Source organism: Xenopus laevis, chromosome 3L (assembly GCF_017654675.1).
Source record: "Xenopus laevis strain J_2021 chromosome 3L, Xenopus_laevis_v10.1, whole genome shotgun sequence".
NCBI lineage: Eukaryota > Metazoa > Chordata > Amphibia > Anura > Pipidae > Xenopus > Xenopus laevis.
In genome coordinates, this window is record NC_054375.1 from 106,366,738 (window position 1) to 106,387,874 (window position 21,137).

General features: G+C 36.8%; 1 protein-coding gene across 2 annotated transcripts in view; it reads right to left on the reverse strand.

Annotated features, from left to right (window-relative positions):
* The window catches only part of LOC108711380 (protein unc-13 homolog C), a 240,663-nt gene that overhangs the window by 43,956 nt on the left and 175,570 nt on the right, over window positions 1–21,137 (reverse strand). Inside the window, exons 21-25 of one of the 2 annotated variants that reach the window (XM_041586773.1) lie at window positions 16,566–16,662; window positions 15,659–15,802; window positions 5,668–5,745; window positions 1,711–1,788; window positions 842–871 (exon numbers count right to left, since the gene is read on the reverse strand). In XM_041586773.1, coding sequence (XP_041442707.1) covers window positions 842–871; window positions 1,711–1,788; window positions 5,668–5,745; window positions 15,659–15,802; window positions 16,566–16,662 — 427 coding nt within the window. The remainder of the gene's footprint in view (window positions 1–841; window positions 872–1,710; window positions 1,789–5,667; window positions 5,746–15,658; window positions 15,803–16,565; window positions 16,663–21,137) is intronic. The other variant, XM_018253063.2, reaches the window with a different exon arrangement.

Below are 21,137 nucleotides of genomic sequence, written 5' to 3' on the forward strand. Positions count from 1 at the left end.
AAAATCCACCACAAAATATTCTAATGAGTTGTTTACCTGCCATCACTGTGACTTCTCTGATATCCATCTGGTAGACAGCAAGAATTTGATTTGTCAGACTGAAAAAAATCAGTGCCTGTATAACAGACAAACCTTGGCTCAGGTCCACTAAGTTGTGCACAAGTTGAAGGTTTATATTCATTGAGTTCAGGGTGCTGCAGTTTAGCTCTTATTAAGCAAAATGGTTATAAAAAACTCAAAGACATGCATTGCCAGCTGTTGCCAGATATAGTGACAGGGCTCAGTCTAAGTTGTTTAATTAGTTACTGTCCTAACAAATGATTTCATCAGATTGCTCTTTTACTCTTCTGCCAAATGCATGGGTGTGTGAAACTGGTTCCAAGGGAGAAATTAGTAGAGGGATAATTTAAAATATAGATGTATAGCCAACTAAGGTCAACCAGTGCAGCAAAATCATTTTGTATGGTATATATGCAGTCAGCTTTTTTTACTGCTGCACATCGCCATGTCTGATTATGTGTTATGAGTTCGTTACTCTAATTTTACACATTTATACAAATAAACAAATTGCTAACTCTTTTTCTGATGCAGAACCAGTTCTCAAAAAGGCCTCTAGAAAGATCTGCATTTTTTTTTCATTGTAATATTTGGCATAAAGTGGAAGAAATAGGATAGCCGAAATCAAATGTGTTTAGTTTATTAGCAATAATTAGTACTAAGCATCTCTGTTCTGCAGCACTTATGCTGGCACAGTCACAATAACCCGTTATGCTGGCACGTGGCAATCTTCTGAAACATATGGTTAAACATTCTAGATCAAACCATGCTTGCCTTTACAAACCTTAAAAAAGGCTATAGCTCCTTCTTTCTTCTGCTCAGTCAATCGCAAGTTAAAGGCATTAGACAAAGACATGACACATTACAGACAAAACAAATCACAAACCCATCAACACCAATACATGACACATTATGGGACATATGTATTCAAATCTGAAGTATTCATTTCAGGGCAATCAATGCTGTAATAATCATTAGAAATTATGAATGAATATTTCTGAAATTAGATTGATCTGAAATGAAAATACAGGAAGGATCTGAATGAGCAGTGCAAAAAGGGGCAAATATCCCAATATCCGGAATCATTACACAGCTTCTGAATAGTAGCAGGTTTACCTAGGGAGAAAACAAATATTCCCCAGAACATCAAGCCTTATTTGAGAGCATGCTTAGTTTTCAAATATATATATTTTAATCTCCCAGTTGCTCTTTGACAGAAGCGCAACGCTTTGTTTAACTTGCAACAACAATGCTGAGGATTACAAGTAATTGGAAACTAATGTACTTCATAAATATGCAAAGTCTAATTACTGCTTGGTCTTCGAATCAGGATGCAAAGGTTATGAGGGTTAAACCAATATTGTAAAAAATGCACAGAAAGGGAGATGCCTAACTACATGGTATAATTATGTGAAGCCACCCGAAAACAGAAAGTAATCTTAAAAATTTCAGACCTTAATACATATGCCCCTATTTTATGCTCCATTACAGAATACAACATGAATATTAGCCTATTTTGAGAACATTTTTGTCTTTTGTAAATTGTACTTTTTTTTGTTTTTAAAACCATAAACTTATAGTAAGGGCTAGACAGAGCTAATGATCTCTTAATTTTTTTTTCAACACAAAAAGAATTAAAAATGTGAATCTCACCTCTTTTCCTCCCATATTCTCAAACATCTTTTCCAGCTGTACTCTTAACTGTTGAATGTTGTTCAATAGGATACATGGCTGTAAAACATAAAACGTGGCCATTTATTAAAACAGATACTTTCATTGCTACTGACGAGAGAAAATATATTTTGCTTAGAGAGAAAAAAACTGAACACTGGAGATAGGAACATCCTGGTGACAAGGATGTTAAAGAGAAGTTGGGTGAAGTTTGGAGACGAGGAAAACAATATATTCTCTATTTTAATAATTCATAATAATGTAAAACAACTACAATGAAACCTCATATTTACAACTTCTAAATGTTTCCTCATTTTACACTTTCTTTTGTGTTCCCACCAACATATATATATATAATTTGCTTACATTTTCCTGATTTTACTTTTTCCTGGATTTTACACCATTAAAATGGGGGGGTTCTACTGTATTTATTATGTCAGTTGTTTAACGTCATTGCCATGTAGAAATATCAGTTTCACAAGGTTTCACACAATATACAAAGCATATGGCAGTAGATGCACCTATATGTGTCTGTTATATTATATAGTTATATTATGTAAAAAAACAATAATGTGCAAGTGCATACAGAATAGAAGAAATGTGCTGAGAAAAGGTGTGTTTTGGACTGATTTATTGACAATTTCAGCAAACACTCTATTAATTCTGTCCACCTGTTTCACTTCTTGCTGCCTCCTTGTCAGGCTGTGCAGGGAAGTCGGAGGCACTCTGCTTACTGCTCTGTAGGATGGGAACCAATGAGCAATGAGTTGACCTGATTAAGCCTTTGCTTGTGACTGCAGGTCTGTGATTGGCTACTCCCCCTACTGTGTTTCTGGCAGGGACCATTCGGACGGGTCCACTACTCATCTGAAACACAAATGTTTAGAGTGGAGTTATCAGTTATGCAGGTAGAAACACTAGAATATTGGAATATGCCTTAGGCATTTTTCTGAAGTCAAATGCTGGCTAGAGAATTATATATATTAATTTCAAAATCTTCTCTAAGATATCACAGTACTCTCTCACGTGACTGTGTTATAGATACTGCTCAGTGTACCATTGTCTGCACTATTTTTCTGGCTAGACTTGAAATTGATTTGGGATCTATGATCTACACTGTTTTTTGGTGACGGTTAAAGATAATTCTTAGAGCACCATGAGTTGCACTGTAGCTTTTCATCATATATATGTTAATGGAAGAGTAATGTTCTATTTTCTGGTTATTAGTGTATTTGCAAATGTCTTTATCAGAGCAGGTGACCAACCAATGCAATGTTTGCAGATGAATGCATTAAATCAGTAATGGTCCATGGGTAAAGGTCATGCTGGCTCTCCCTGAAATCTGTAGCTCCATTTCTGCAACTGAGGATTGTTTCACAGTTTAAAGAAACTGCTTGATGTGCTATACTGTAGCTGCTATAACAGGTTAAAAAGACCTAAAAATGCAAATCAGATTTTAAAGGTTAACATAAACAAATTTCATATTTAACTATGTTTACTGGCTTCATATCCAATAGGTAAAGAGAAATTGTGCATTCATAATGCAAGCAGGCAATCATGGCAGAGAAAATGTACCTTAATAGCCCGTAGCATTACGTGATTATTTTACCAACTGCATATTACATCATTTACAATGAGGATTTACAGTTAGATTTCAAGCTTGATCGCTCGCTGTGTGACTGAAGATATCTTTCTTCGTCACCATAGTAACCCAGAGAATTCAGGACTCTTATCAGTATTGCCTATTCTTAGCAAATATTCTTACAAAATATTAGGCCAGATTTATCTCAATGAAAAAACATTTTAGGGATTATCATGTGAAAAACCTAATTAATTTCTAGTTTTTTTTTTAATTTCTAGATTTTTCTGGACAGATTTAATTTGATAAAATCATTTCCATTTTTTCCCATAGAGACAGATGCAATTCAATGAGCTAACCAAATCTAGGTAACAAATTCAGATGGAATTAAATCTGGTCCTTTATGTGATAAACAGTGAGATTTTTCTCAATGAACTGCCTCTGACTCTATGGGAAAACCTGGAATTGAATTAGGAGATAAGGAGATATCAAACTGAATCTGACACTTTGGGGCACATTTACAAAGGGTCGAATATCGAGGGTTAATAAACCCTCGAATTCGACCCTCGAGGTAAAATCCTTCAACTTCGAATATCGAAGTTGAAGGATTTACCGCAAGTACTACGATCAATCAAAGGAAAAATCGTTTGATCGAATGATGAAATCCTTCGAATCGAACAATTCAAAGGATTTTAATCCATCGATCGAAGGATTTTCCTTTGATCAAAAAACCCTTAGAAAAGTAATGGGGAAGGTCTCCATAGGCTAACATTGTAGCTCGGTAGGTTTAAAGTGGCGAAGTATGTAGTCGAAGAGACAGTACTTCGACTATCGAATGGTCGAATAGTCGAACGATTTTTAGTTCGAATAGAAGTCGAAGTCGTAGTGGAAGATCGTAGTAGCCTATTTGATGGTCGAAGTACCCAAAAAAAACCTTCAAAATTCGAAGTTTTTTTTACTTCGAATCCTTCACTCGAGCTTAGTAAATGTGCCCCTACATGTTCTTAATTTACTGATCTTCTTATTAGGTGCAGTAACACTTCGGTTATATAAAAAGAATTTGGTCACTGGTGTAACTATAGAGGAAGCAAACCCTGTGGTCACGGAGAGGGCCATGGAAAAGGGGGCCAGAATCTCAGGGTCTATTTCCTCTATAATGTTCAAATCCCCCTCCCTGCCACTTTCTTCTTTTTTTTAATTGAAGTGCTCGTATCTGTGCGAGCATATGGTGTGGCAGGGGGTTGTGGGCAGGTGCAAGCACCTATTTTTCTGGCGGGTGGGCCAGCGCACTCTTGTTACGCCCCTAAACATGGCCTAAACAGCTCTGTCATATCAGGAGCTAAGGAGTCAGTATCCATGATATTTAATAATGTCTATAAAATGTTTGTTTTTACACTATTTTTTTCTGGTTCTGGTACGTTCCTGAAAAATGCAACCTGGGGGTTCTACTGTATTTCCACATACTATTCACAATTCAGCAGTTCTCTCCATTAATAAACATTTTAGGTCACATGTATGTTCTCAAATGCAGTGAGCAAAGTACAATTTTAAGCACAATCAACATGTTTTCCCCCCACAATGCAGTGTTTTCCTCAGAATTCCATCATCATAGTGGTTGAAAAGGAGTGATACTCTTGATGGAGTTGTATCTGATTTGCAAAATTGATGCAACTGCTTGTGTGCTTAGTCTCAAATAGGGTGCAGTTACACAAGATAAGTATATTCAAAGAATTTAATGCCCTGCATAATTTGCTGGCACTATTTTTTTTTCATTGTTATGTGTGTGCTGGCATCATTTAGGGTGCTATTCAGTTGCACCCTATTCTTTTGGTGCAACTGAACTACAACAATTGATGCAGGGCAATGAGGGAACCCTGGTGCTACCAACTGGTCCAAAGTTGGTGGTGGGACATGGCTTCCCCTGCATCAATGGGAACTTGGAGGGCAGGAGCTGAGCACAATTATACAGAAGTGCAACGTGGCCTTTTACAGTACGTTTAATGAAAGTTTTGTTACGCGCAGCTGACTAGGTGGAAAGTGCAGGAACCTCAACTGCACTTGTGGACATTCATGAGCCCTTTATTATAACATACTGTACAAGTAACAGAAACTAATGATAGTGCCACATGCTTTATTGATTTTGTGGAGGTGTATCTCATTAACATAAGAATGTATGTAATTTAAAAAAGCCTGAGTAGGGCTATGTGTAACCATGCTAAAAAAAAAGAAACTTATTTTGTTATTCTGTATCTGTATGGACTGAAAATCGGCACAAAAAACACACAAAGAAGAACCTACAGCAGCATTTGACAATATGACTGTATATGAAGACTCTTTGAATGCAAAGATTAGTAACTTACCACATTTTCTTTGCCACAGTATGAGCTGAAGTCATTGGATACAATTACTGCATACTGAAGGAGCACTTTGTTGATAGTCTAAATGAAGGAGGAGAAAGAGGATGTCATTTTACCAGAAAATTCACTCTGTGTTACATGGCTATTAATGACCCTATGAGCTGGCAGAAAACGTATTTACAGACACATTTAATGGGCATAATTTATTGGGGCAGGATGCAAAGTATGATGTAAATGAGACGATTGGTGGTTTGATCATTGGTGTCCTCAGGTGGAAAGCTGCAGTAGTCCAAATGCCAATCTTTGCCTCTGTGAGCATCCCAAATGGGACCAGATTCAAATATATGTATTGGCTTCAATCTGGAATTGAATGATAATATGAGTCTTTCTCGTTTAATTGAATTTGGCCCATAATGACATATACTGTGCCTGCAGGGCTGGATCTCCCAGGGGGACGCCCTTTGGACTACCCCACGCATGTGCTGTAGCACTGGGGAGCCGCGCATCCCCATGCTCTCCATAAAGCGGCTGAGTGGCATCCCGCCCTAGGCCTGGGCCTTTGTGGCCTTGACACAAATCCGGGTCTGTGTGCCTGAAGCACATGTATCTGTGAGAGACAGAACTATGCACATAAATGCTCTAGTGAGTGAGCCAAGATCCACCAGCATCCACTGCTGTGTTTAAGCACAGATTATCCAATACATTACTATAAGAAACTGTGACTGGTAGTGAGCGGCATTTTGCCCAATGCTCTTCTGCCCCTGATGACAGTGACAGTCACAATGCATTGTCTGAGATAAATCTTAATTTTTTAACATGGCAATCTCAATATAAGGAAGAAAATCAAACCCAAATACCTGTACCTTTTAAATACCACATCACAAATTCCTTTAAAAAATTCCATAAAAAGTGATGGACAAATCTGACCCGTTTTGGTTTGCCTAAAATTTGAAATTTGAATTTTTGATGCGCAATTCTTTTTCTCCTATTGGAGTCTATAGGTGTCATTTTTGTGGCAAAACTTGGTGAAAAATTTCGCTCATCACTAATGGAAAGTGATTGAGGTTTCTGAGTTCACAGATTTTTGATCTACATCAATAGTAATGCTAATTGGTATTGTTAATATAAATGTCTTTATAGAGACATTATTTAAAAGCACATTATACCCATAGCCTTTCTAATGGATTACTGTTTGACCACTGTTGTCTATAGAGAGTGAATGTAAAATGATGAGCAATATGGCAAATCCCACTCCTATTTCTAAATATAGACGAGGAGTGTTCAGACATTAGATATTCAAACTTAACTCAATTCTCATCTTCAGGAAATAAACTGGAAGCAACTCTAATTGTAAATATATGTATTTGATTTTGTTGTTGCTGAGTTGGCGAGCTTTACCCTTGGGTGGAGTGTGGGATATGTCAATGTATTTCTTGGTTCTGCTTCCCTTGTTTATCAAGGTATAGTAAGACAATAATATTGTAAGGTGCTGTATAACTTCCTGATGCTATCTAAATAAATAAAGATGATAGGTCAGTCGATGATAAATCATGGATATTACAGTAAAACATAAAGTAGAAATGTAAAATTGCTTCCAAAATAAGGTAGCATTATAGAGACTGCTACTTTCCCTCTCTGTATATGAGACACAAATTTAATCCAAATTATTTAGGCATGTTGCAACACTGTATATTAGAAACTCTTTAGTGTTGTGTATGCCCATCTTCTTTTATCATCTCATAGGTCTTTGTGCCTTATGGTAAATGTACTCTTCAAACATTAATGGGAGTCCTTTTATTCAAAGTGATATCAACAAATCTTTCCAAACCTGCATTTCATGAATGATACTCCCCTGCTTTCAGTGTGATTATGAGCAACTCATTAAATGTAGAGATGCTTGCATCCCATAAGCTTGTTATGCTTGAAGTTTTAAGCTTGCTTGCTAAATCAAGATTAGACTTGGAGGACCTTATAAAAATACCCTGGTGGGAAGCATTGATTATAATGAATCCCTGTAGCTTTTTCTTTTTAGTTGTCTTACGTTATAGGGACTAGTTACTGAAATATAAAGTTACAGCTGAAAACAATGTGTAACATTAGATTTACACAGTTATGGGACCTGTTTATCCAGAATGCTCAGGACCTGGGGGTTTCTGGAAAATGTGTGTTTCCATAATTTGGATCTCCATGCCTTTAGTCTACTAAAAACTCATTTAAACATAAAAAAAAATCCAGTAGGATTATTTTGCCTCCAAATGATTATAGTCGTTGGGATTAAGTACGAGGGACTGTTATGTTATTACAGAGAAAAGGGAATATTTGATTGAAATGGAGTCTATGGGAGATGGCCTTCCCAGTAATTTGCAGCTCTCTGGATAAGGGGTTTCTGGATACCTGTATACTTTTTTCCCCTGTCAATTATAATATTATTTATCCTTTCTATCATTTAGCTCTTTAAACTGTAGGCCACAATGGTGGCTGATGTGAGAGGGACCATAAGAAAAACAAAAACCTGAATATAGAGAATTTATGGAGTTGCCACATGTCAGTGCTATAGGTTCTACAATTTGCCTTTTATTCTTTCTCAGCAAGACTCTTGCTTTATTTATCCACAAATGATATCTAAAACAAGTTAACAGTTTGTTGCAATTATAAAAAAAGAACTTTGCCCAAAGAGTGTGCAAGTAAAAACCACAACATTTCTACAATGGGATTTTTATGAAAACAGCAGCGGTGTGGCCTTGCAGCTCAGCAGTCCTAGATTTGTTTCCAGCCAGGGCACTAAATGCATTGAGCTTGTTTGTTCTGTGAATGTAGAGACTGTAAGCTTCACTGGGACAGGAACTAATGGGAATGTTTTTGGTTAATATCTGTAGACACTGCAGAATACACTATATATATATATATATATATATATATATATATATATATTTGAAAAGACCAAAATCTGGTGCACACATAACAATTGTTACTGCCTAGGTGCTGGTTATAATAAATCATAGATAAAGCAACAAAAACCGCACTCACAGGACTTTTGAAGGTGCAAAATCAAAAAATATTTATTTCAACGTTTCGGCTATTCACTTAAGCCGTCATCCTGATGACGGCTTAAGTGAATAGCCGAAACGTTGAAATAAATATTTTTTGATTTTGCACCTTCAAAAGTCCTGTGAGTGCGGTTTTTGTTGCTTTATATATATATATTTGTATATAAATAACAAATAACAATTTATATATATTGTATGAAAGAAAACTAAACAGGACCAGTGATGGGGGGATTTGTCTTGTTTTGCTTCACCACAAAATTTGCGAATTTCCTGTGAAAGGGGCGAAAAATTTGCGAAACTCAACATTTGACGTGCATTAAAGTCAACGGATGTCCGTTTACTTGTCGCCGGTGTTGGAATTGTCACCGGGAAATGTTCTCGCTAATTTCGCAGAAGCAGAAATTCACTGCAAATTCGCCCATCACTAAACAGAACCAAATCAATTCAAGCTAGCAGTGAGGTTTTATATGGTAACAGTATTCCTTTAAAGGTACAATATATTCTCACCACATTTGTTGCTTTAAATTAGAACTGTTGGGAATGATAAATACATTAATGTTGGCTCACAAACTAGTGAAGTAAGCAAGACTAGATCCAATACATTAAAGAGCCATTTCAGTTTTCCACCTTGACAAAGAGGGATTCATTAATTATTATTCATTTTGTTGCCTGAGGGGCTTCTGTTGCATTAAAGGTTTTAAAATTTAAAGCTCTAAATTTAAAAGATTTAATTGCGTGTAATTATGAACCTGTAGAATGAAAAATCATTAACAAATGAATCTCTGAACTATAAGTACTCAAAATAATTGGCCTTTTATTTATAGCTGCCTAATTGTAAGCCAAAGCAAATCAAATGATCGACTACCCCAATGTTAAAAGGTTGTAGCAAATAGTGAATATAAAAATTAAAATAGTTTTCTGATATTTAAAATCCATGTATAATAATCTGTAAAATGGTGCTAAGTTATAAAAAATGTCTTTATTTCAAAACAAATCAAAAATGGGTTAAAGGAACAGTAACACCAAAAAATTGAAAGTGCTTTAAAGTAGTGAAAATGTCATGTAGCGTTGCCCTGCACTGGTAAAACTGATTTATTTGCTACAGAAACACTACTGTAGTTCATATAAACAAGCTGCTGCGTAGCAATGGCAGAAATTGAAAAAAGGCTATATGGCACAGGTTAAATAGTGGATAACAGATAACACCATTATGTTCTACAGAGCTTATCTGCTATCTGCTGTGTAACCTGAGCCTTTTCTCCAGAGACTCCAGAGACCTACCACCAGGAGTTCCAAAGAGATAATTGGTTTCTAGACTAAAGTAGGTTTAGTCATTTGTGGAAAACTGCTTTTTTTTTAATTAAAGCCCTAGAGTGGCATTACTGTTATGATCACTTTGTTATTTTTGGGGAGTTTGTTATGAGCCAAAAGGGCTTGACCAAAATTGCTTAAACCAGATGATTAGGACAAAAATATCTGGCAATTTTAAAGTAAGCTCTAAAACAATATGGTTTTCAATCACAATGTTTTTAGTAAAATAGAACTGTTTTGTGTTGTATTCCTAAAAAACAAAAATTATGCAAAACAGTAAATATACATAAATAAGACAGCAGTGCTGCTCATATTATGACATATCAAAAATATTACAGAAAAAAAAACTGCCTTAAAGACAGATGTCTTGCCTGGAATGGCCAAAAGGCAGTATTTGTCACAGTCATGAAACCGAGTGCAGCAAAAGGCAATTCCTTTCCACATGATCTGTGCAAAGTGTCACAAAGCTGAATCCAATGAAGCATAGATTTATTTGTTAAAGTCACAGAGAATCAGCAACAGACTTTTATTTCATATCATGATGCGGGCAGTTTCAGTGTTTGTTTTGTTTGTTGCTGCTGATCTATTTGAATATGTGCTTTCAAAGCGAAAAGACATTATTGCTCAATACATTATTTGTTGCAGAAATCAGTTGCAGTATTTAGAGCCTATACTGTAGGTGCAACACTGTACTTAACACCAGTTGAAGGCAGCATTTAAATACAGGTTTTACTTCTGTACTGCATGATCTGAAAAAAGCTCTAGAATAGATGCTGCCCCCAGATTGGTGCAAGGCACTCTTATATAAGAGTTTCAGACTTCCATCACAGCAATCTAGTATACCTAATTACTTGCATTATTTGTGTGAAAAAGTCATAGTTAGTGTTTTTTTCATTAGTTCTTATTTTTCTTGTTACCCTCGTGCATATCCATAGCATGTTTACATTATTTTTACAGTTTAAACGAAAAAAAAAATAGAACAAATACGAATACAAATTTCCATTTCGCATACATTGCAAATATATTTTTGTTAATGACATTTATTATATCTCCCGATTAGAGTCTACTGCTCCTGTGAGAGCCAAGCATCCACTACCATCTTCCTTTAAATAGTACTCTGACATTATTTTTGAGATTCCAATTTGATCATGGCATGGCCTTTTCTTGAATAGTTTTCTGTTTTCTCTACAATATACAGTATTCTCTCCTTCACCCTTTTTAAAATCATCCTGTAAGGTGAACTGTGAGACCAGTGTGCTGCTTTACCTCTCTGCCTGCATAGTCCTTTGTATAGGTCCTGACACATGGTGGGGAATTCACAAAAGTGGAGATAGCCCATTTCTAAAGTAAAAGTGGTGCTAAACTCGAGTAAAATACTTTCTTCTTATTCACAAACAGAAATCCGCCTAAATTCCAACTCAACCACCACTTTTCATATTTTAGTGAAAGAAAGACAGTTTACAGACACTTTTATGAATTTTTCTTTCAAACGACATAAAAATGGCGCAAAAACAACATTTTAAACTACATTTTCTCCCGATATTTTAAAAATGGAGTAAAGCTCAGTATAATTCTTCCCCATATGTCAGATCAATTCTAAAATAATCTGCTCTGTTTTGGTTCAGCCAATCTTCATTTCACACCTCTTGTAGGTGCCCCATTAGGGAAATATTATCATATTAATAAGGATTAGCATTTTATAGTCAGGGCACAAGTTTCTGTCTATAGTTTTAAAAGTCTCATTAACAAAACAAGTAAAACACTGATTAAAAAAATAAGTGTATTTTATACAATTTGATATGTAAAACTTTTTTTAACTCACACTTGCATTATTTTACTAGTTTTATCTTAATGAATGAGGCAATATTAGCAATTGAATATATTATCTAAAGGAAAAGTAAAGCCTCCCAGTCATTTTGTTAGTTTTAGCAGCAATTAGACACTTGATCTAAGATAATAAAACATATTTCTGATACAAATCCCTATATTATGCAAAATAGCATTTCTTGTATTTAGTCCCTTATATCTTGTTACAGAAGTGGAATTACACAAACATTTGGAAAGATTTAGAAAGCCCAGGTTATCCCCAAAAAAATGATATATAAACCCCCTGGGTAAAATAAACCCCCTGCCCCAAAAATTCCAATTTGATGGCTGATTGACAGATGTAGTAAGAACTAAAGACAAATTCAGAAAAAAAGTCTTTAAAATGTTGTGCAAAAGACAAAATCTGAAAACTGTCTGTTTAAAAGACAAATTCACAAAAGTGGAGAGAGAGGTCTGTGAAATTGGTGGGAAATCCAACATTTTTATCTCCGCTTTTATTTCGTCTTGGTATCACCACTTTTGTGAATTCCCCCCACGGTGTTGTTATTTTGGCACCAAATTCAAATTTAAACTACCCTTTCTGCTTGTAATCATTGCCCAAACTGGCGTTGGCCTTTTGTTCCTGTTTGTCTTCCTTGTTATTGACTCTGTGCCTGTTCTTGTCTCTGTTTACTTTGTTGCCTGCCTTGACCATGATTCTATTTAACCCATGACTGTACCATCCCTTGTATCAATCTCTTGCCATGTTTAGGGTCCCACAGCAGAGAGTCCCAAAAAGACACAGGCCCCACAGGGCTTTTGTGCTTATGAAAGGGTATGATCCCATATGCAGCTCCAGGGTTGCTGCCTCATCGATCATGACACATTAACAGTTCCCATCTGTTTTATTAAACCCAAGCCATTCCTATGTCATTTCTTCAGCCTGTTTGTATACTATATAAACCTTTCATAACTTAATTCTAAAACACATGAACCATTTTATTAGCCTTTTAAATGGTGTCTAGTTTGCTGACATCCACATGGAAATGTGCTTTTAATCACTGAATGCCTTCTGGCTAAATGCAGTATATGAAAACCTCCACACATTCACCTGCACTAGAAGTGAAAGAAACTAGGTTAATCATAGTATAGTGGGAGGTGCACAACCTGTTCCTGTCCACCTGTTACTGCATTATTTTATAAATTACTGCACACTGTAATTCAAAAGCCCTATTCTGAGACTTTAGGGGGCATTTACAACTGAAACAAAGAGCACCGGCCTTTGCACAATGCCTCAAGCTATTTTTTTGCACTTTATACATTGAGTAGGATATTTTGAAAGAGCCCTTTTGTGTCAGTCAAATGCTCTTTCCATTCTGTCCTGCCATTCTGTCTCAGAGAACCCCACTCTCTCTCTGCTTTGCTACATGTGCTAGAAACATTCAACGATATGTACACGAAGAGTTACAGTACTTTGTACTATATGAAATATAAAATGAGTCAATACATTGGCAAAAGTGCTCCAGGGAAATTACAGTTTATAGTGGACATAGTACTTTTTTAGTGATGTTTCATAACAGCGAAGCAAGATTTTTAGATATTCTTCAACAGAAGAGACTTTTACAGTCAAACCAGTAATTCCGTAATGGACCATATATTTCTGGAACAGTAAATCTGGAGTATTACTTCATCTACACTATACCTTGATATAAATGACTCGAATGCGTCTGAGCTCTCACTGGCAGACTCATTTAATTGCCTAGGGCCTTGTAGTAACACACAGTAAATATTCCAAGATCGATAGCAAATTTTAGAAAACCTCTGACGTCCAAAATAATGCTACAATAATTCCATTCATAGTACTTGCTAAAGAAGAACTGCATTAAAACTACCCAGTGTTAATCGCAAAAACAAACTATTCTCTTTCTATAATCTTTTCATTGTATTTGTTTAATCTAAATATGTATAGATGAAGGTATGCATTATATATTTACCCTAGATTCTATTGTCTTTTATAGTTGCCACATATTCTGGAAAATACTAGTTTTCCTATGGCTGTAACTTGATTCCCAGGAATCATCATATTTACTGGACAGATGACAATATTACTGGCTTATACAGATGGGTTCTACTTCAGTGTGAGGTTCCTGCCTTACCCTGCATAGTAATTTTGTGTCTTGTTGTTCCATAATCTTTATATCCTCTCTTATCTCTTCTATAACATGTGATTATCCTCTCAAAACAGAATGGAGTGGTAAGCATGGTCTAAATAAAGTGAAATGTTGACCCAGGGTAGGGAATAGTGAATTGGTCTGAAAAAATAATCTCCTTAGAAAAATGCAGACAATAGCAAAAAGGGATGCCCTAACATCTAGAGAGGGGCCTCCTGTTTGGTAGAACAGTTTAATTAATTTGGAGGCACTGTCTGATGTCACATGGTCAGAAGTAATAACCAGTAATAGCAAAGAACAGGCAGAGAGAAAGAGAGAAATTATTTCAAACACTACTAAAGACCATGTTAAGACTGTGGCTAGAACTACAATGTACACTCTTTAGTGATACATACAATTATTGGTTGCATGCAGGAAATTGCCAGTTTCACAGGAGAAAATATTTTGGCATCTGAATCCATTAAAATTGTTGTATGCAAGGCAACTTACATGTGTTGATCCTAGATAACCGTGAAAAAATGCTTAAGAAGGCATGTTATGTTACATGTTTTATTCTTACAAGTGAAATAATATTTATTTACTTTGACCCAGCTAAGTCTCCTATCTCTCTTACTCTCATTGTTAAATCAAGCACAGGCATTCTAATCACCAGTGCACTAAATACAGAGTCTTTCAGATAAAGGATATTTGATCCTGCTTCGTCTCATTGGACACAGGCTCACATTTTAAATATATTTCCAATCCCTGCCATAAACAAATGTTGTGTTTCTACTGTTTGGCAGAAAATGTCATAGAAGTACTAGAAAACTGTGGGAAACTGCATGGCTGCTTCCACCTAAATCAGCACCCCCAATGCAATTTACCCTCATTTGCTCTCAATGGGGCAAGATAGGGCTGCACTTCTAATACAAAGAGTAGTACTCTCTCCACTAAAAGACCCTGAATTTCAGTTTAAACTTTCAATAAATGAAAGTGCCAAAGGGACTGAAGGACAAGCCCTTTATGGCACTGTATTATTCTAAAAAAAGACTGTGTAGGGGCTATCTTTGCAAGTTTACATCCATTGACTTCTATTCACATGGAAGGTGTACTGTGGAAGGTGTACTGTATGCAAAGTGTGAATTTTCCTTTTCCCTAACCCCTTAAATAATAATGGACATTCAACTTAATTCAGTTTCCGGGTCTGACTATTGGCCACCCAATGCATAAAATCCAGCATTCAGTTTGGGATTTGGCCGCATCCCAGCATTTTTTGCAGGCTTTGAATTTAGCTGAATAATTATTGCTGAGCCAAATCAAATCTGAACCCTTAGGGGGTTGTGTAATAACATGTAGTAACCCATAGCAACCAATCAGCAGGAAGCATTTATTGGTCACCTGTTTAAAAGCAAACCTCTTGCTTTTGGTTGCCATTGGTTATTGCTCCTGGGCAAACTATTACATTAGGGGGTGAAAGTCATGTGATTCTGGACTGAAATAGAAGTGTAAATTTCTTGTTAAAAGAAAACTACAACTTCAGAATTAATACTTAACTAACAGATAATTTATATCATAAGTGGCCTCTTAAAAAGACACCTTTTTCATAAATCAGCCCCTATATGTATACAGTATTTCGCATATATTACGGAGACTAATTTACAGAGATTTTTAAAGACTTACATTTGCAAACCTCCTCATGAAATGAGACAGAGCTTCTGGATTTGGGCACTCCAGTTTCTTAATAATTTCAAAGCTTTGATTCAATTGTGTGAAAACATCAACAACAGAACAGGAGAAAAGTACGTGTTCAGATGTTGCCTGGAACTAAGGACACAAACATGGAATATAATAAACTTATAATAAAGGCTTGATTTATATATTTTCAAATGAAGAAACATTATTTCATATGACAAACAAGAGAAAGTTGTGCTCACCACTAATTTTTAAAAACATTAAGCGGGGGTGCAATGAGGCTTTGACCACAAAATTCACATAGACAAATACAAAATTAAAAATTGAATTTGCCTATGTGATTATTTTATATGAGTAAAAGTGTATAAGTCACAACATTCCATTTGCTAGGGAACGAGCAAACAAAAGATTTTGTTACACAACTATTTAAGATAATTGCTATTGGATCAATGGTAAAATATTAATCACTAAACAATTTAACATTTTAAAAAGATCAGACTTCTGAGAATCCTTCTGGATTTTCATTTCTCTATAATTAATCTGCTTCATAGTTTCCATTTATTATAAATATAATAATTTAAGTAGAATTGTTAAAGATATAAAAACTAATGGCTGCTAATAGTGATGGGCAAATCTGACCCCTTTCGCTTAAATACACCAAAATACACTGAAGTCTATGGGCATCAAATTTTTGACATGCAATTGAGTCTATGGGCATCATTTTTGTGGTGAAACTTTCGTTCATCACTAGCTGCTATACACTACTGGACAGTCATTAATGAACGTCTTTAATCAATGTGTCATAATCATTGAAGTTTACACATTTTTTTCTCCCCTTATATTCTGTGTATTGGGAAGCCTTAAATGCATCACATTAAAGCACAAATAAACTTACCCCATCTTTTTTATCTCTTCCTAGAGCTCCATGGAGAAATTCCATTGATACATCTTCATTTTCATCCAGCCATTGTATAACAAATGGCTCAAACCACCTAGATGACAAACATGAAAATAAAAACTCACTCAGCTAATACAATATCCATGTTGTCAGAGGGCAGTTTACAAAACATAATACTAACCTAACAAAAATGTTAGAATGGTAAAAAATGTATTGATTCACATAGGTAAACTAGTCTAACCTTTCTTTTTTTTGATCCTCTCAAGATATTTACTCTTCATATGTTTCTTGTTTTTTTGTATTTTCATTTTGTTATCCTTATATAATGCTATTTTCATGGTCACTTACTTTTTTTCTCCAATCTCCCTTAACATTCACTTCTCTACCCCTTCATTTCATTCAAGTCATTCTGCTACCAGGGAAATTTGCACAGCATTACTGTCTAATCACTTGATCCTGTTTTTAAAGTGCTCTTTCATTAAATTTAATTGCAGAGAGCTTTCTTCACAGGTCTTCCCTACACAAATAGGGCAAGCCAGGGGAATTGAAAGCATGAGACGTTAGAGGGGAGGAGCCTACTAGAATCTCCAATAGAGACAGTCATGGTTAATTAGTAGAGCAGTCTGAATTAACTTTGTTGAGAGCCATCAATGTAAGCACTCCAATGTGTAGACTCAGGTTAGTAAAGAATGCCTTGCATTTCAGCTTGGAGGGCCTTGTACACTGTGGCTGAGATCTATATTATAGCAATAACCATTACACCATATACCACACAACTGGCACCCAGATTATTCTTGGATGAGTGACCCCTTCTTCCAAGATAACAGGTAGGGGCCGATTCACTAAGGGTCGAATATCGAGGGTTAATTAACCCTCGATATTCGACTAGGAACTAAAATTCTTCGACTTCGAATATCGAAGTCGAAGGATTTAGCGCAGATAGTTCGATCGAACGATCGAAGGATAATTCCTTAGATCGAACGATTAAATCCTTCGAATCAAATGATTCGAAGGATTTAAATCCAACGATCGAAGGAATATCCTTCGATCAAAAAAAGTTAGCCAAGCCTATGGGGACCTTCCCCATAGGCTAACATTGACTTCGGTAGCTTTTAGATGGCGAACTAGGGGGTCGAAGTTTTTTTTAAAGAGACAGTACTTCGACTATCGAATGGTCGAATAGTCGAACGATTTTTACTTCGAATCCTTCGATAGTCGTAGTCGAAGGTCGAAGTAGCCCATTCGATGGTCGAAGTAGCCAAAAAAAACTTCAAAATTCTAAGTTTTTTAACTTCGAATCCTTCACTCGAAGTTAGTGAATCGGCCCCTTAATCTCATTTTGAATGAGCTATCCAGTCTGAATATAATAATAATAAGTAGGCTGCCAAGATTCAACAAAAGAAAAAGAAAAGCATCAGCACATAAATCAAAGTTGAAAACTCACCAGAGCACTGCAGTGGTCCAGGTGCTCCAGCCCCTAAGCCAAGGGGAGCAGACACACTGTAGCAATGCAAAAAGGTGTAGGGATTGGGCACTCAAAAAATCCACAAACAGGCCACCAAAAAGTAGTAAGAAATGTCAGTCTTGTGCAATCATCTCTATGATAAGGTATAAATAAAGTTTTTCTTTTTACCTTTTTTGGTGGCCTATTTGTAAATGCCCAGTGCCTACACTTTCCATTGATAAAGGACAATGAAAGTTAAATAAAGAAACTGTGCCTCCAAAGATGCCCAAGTTGCATTCCCCATCTTCTTTTCTGTGGATTCACTGCACATGCTCTGTGCTGCTGTCAGTTACTGAGCTAAGGGACCAACTCAAAATATACAGTACACATAGAATATAACTGTCACAGTATAAGGCTGATTAGTAATTAACCAGTAAACCCCCGATTCTCTAAAGAATCGTTAATGAAAGAATGGTAACAACAGTGAGGCAGCAAAATGCGATGGGTGCTGATTCACTCGGCATCCCCAGGCAGCAACTGGCGACGCTAATTTGTGGGGATGTAGAGTGAATCTGTGCCTATTGCTTGTTATTACCTATCTGCTATTAGAATTCTTAAATTTTGAGTTTATTGGTAGTAAAGTGTTACTGAAAAATTTCTTTATAAACAACATTTTTTGTGAAAATGTTCTCCTGTCCTTGAATGAGTTCTCCCTGGTGAGCTGTACTTAAAATCTTGACTTTAACATCAGATGAACGCTGCACTCTTGAAAATGCAACATAAAGTTGACCATGACCAAACACAGGCTCAGATAGGTAAATGCCGACTTTATCCAATGTTTGTCCTTGTGATTTGTTGATTGTCATGGCAAATGCAGCCTTAATGGGGAATTGTCGTCGATTAAGTTTAAAAGGTAATTCCTGGTCAGAACTGGTAAGGTCAATTCTGGGAATCAAAACAGTATCACCGCTATGGGATCCTGTAAGCACTTCTGCCTTGATAACATTTTGTCTCATGCTCTTCACAACCAACCGTGTACCGTTACATAAACCTTGCTTAGTGTTAGGGTAGGGGCACACGGCGCGATTTCGCCGCGATTCTGCGCTGGGCGAGTTGTCGCTGCGTTTTTTAAGCCGAAATAGCTTTGCTAACTTTGGCGCTGGCGTCAATGCAAATCGCGGCGAAATCGCTGCGCTAATTCACACGCGGCGATTCTTTTTCTACTGTCGCCCGGAAACGCTCAGCGAGGCAACTTCGGACGACAATAGAAAACGAATCGCCGCGTGTGAATTAGCGCAGCGATTTCGCCGCGATTTGCATTGACGCCAGCGCCAAAGTTAGCAAAGCTATTTCGGCTTAAAAAACGCAGCGACAAATCGCTTAGCGCAGAATCGCGGCGAAATCGCGCCATGTGCCCCTACCCTTAAGGTTTCTTAACAGCATGCCTATTGTTCCTACTTTGAGTATAAGATTGTGTTGTGGTAATCCAGCATTGTTGATAGTGTTTAAATATTCTAATGGGAAGTTAAGTTTCTCACTTTCGTCTTCAGAATCAATACAGTCAGTACTCAGAAAGACACAGCTTTGTCCAGGAAGTAATGCAATCACTTGGTTGTTTATCATGTCAACATCAATATTTTTTGGAGATAATATAGCCCGTTTTGCTAAAAATGGCCACCCACGCAGGTACGCAACCGGTTCCCCTCCTAGAGTGACGCTAGCGCCGCCATTAGACAAACTTGCAAAGGAGTAGCAAGATGGCCGACGCTTATACAGACTTTAGTGGGCGGATGACAAACTCGCAGAGGAGTAGCAAGATGGCCGACGCTTATACAGACTTTAGTGGGCGGATTTGGCAGTGGGCGGATGACAAAGTCGCAGAGGAGTAGCAAGATGGCCGACGCTTATACAGACTTTCGTGCAGGTACGCAACCGGTTCCCCTAGTGTGACGGTGAGCGCATCTGCCTCCCTAGATCCTAACCTTCCAGCGGTCGCCGCCTGAGTGAGCAGGAAAGAAGAGGCGGCGGGAGGCAGAAGGAGACGGTGAGCGCATCTGCCTCCCTAGATCCTAACCTTCCAGCGCATCTGCCTCCCCGATCCTAACCTGTTCTGATCCTAACCTTCCAGCACATCTGCTAATCGAAGGCCGCATCTATGTCTTTCGGCTGAAGTTGCGCGCGCATCTCATAGATCCTAACCGAAGTTGCGTGCGCATCTGCCTCCCCTCCACTCGGGACATAGATAGGCCTTCGGTTAGTATATAGGATATGGATAATTACTACATAGCAGAACAGAAACCAGTGCAACTAGCATCAGAATTTAATAATCAGCCCTGTAGCCTCAGTTTATATTACAGGCCAACCTAATTTCCTGCTTGATAATTTGCAACAACCCCTAAGCTTAGCTTCTCAACAGCTGCTCAGAGCCCACTGAGCATGTTAGTGTTGCAGACAATTTCCAAGATGGTGGCCCTCTGTGACAGGTTTAAAGTTCTGGATCATTGCTGCTATTGAGAATCTGAAACTTTAGGCTGATGCAATAAGTTCAGTATATAAAACATGCCATTTTTAGACCTATCAATTTTTAGGGTTTAGTTCTCCTTTAGGAGGAACAGTAACACCAAAAAAATAAAAGTGTTTTAAAGTAATGAAAATATCATGTAGTGTTGCCCTGCACTGATAAAAATGTTCTGTTTGCTTCAGAAACACTACTATAGTTCATATAAACAAGCTGTAGCAATAGCAGAAATTGAAAAAATCTGAAGCAAAACACGACAGTTTTACCAGTGCAGGGCAACATTGCATTATATTTGTATTACAATTAAATTTTTTGATGTAACTGTTCCTTTATGGCTGCCAAAATGACACATTAAAAACATTTAACAAGACAGACAGATATCTGCTCATTTAGCACATATATTTGTTTAACAGATCAGCCCTTAACTGGGCCAATTCATAAGCATTATTGTTGTGCATTTAAATTGAAAATGTATTATCTTTTTTCAAATTCAGATTTTTAAGGGCAGATTTATTAACGGTCTAGTTGTATTTAACCCGAAATTCTTCACATTTGTGAGGGTATTTTTCGAAACTTGAATTTTCATGTGAAAAATAAAAAAATAGAA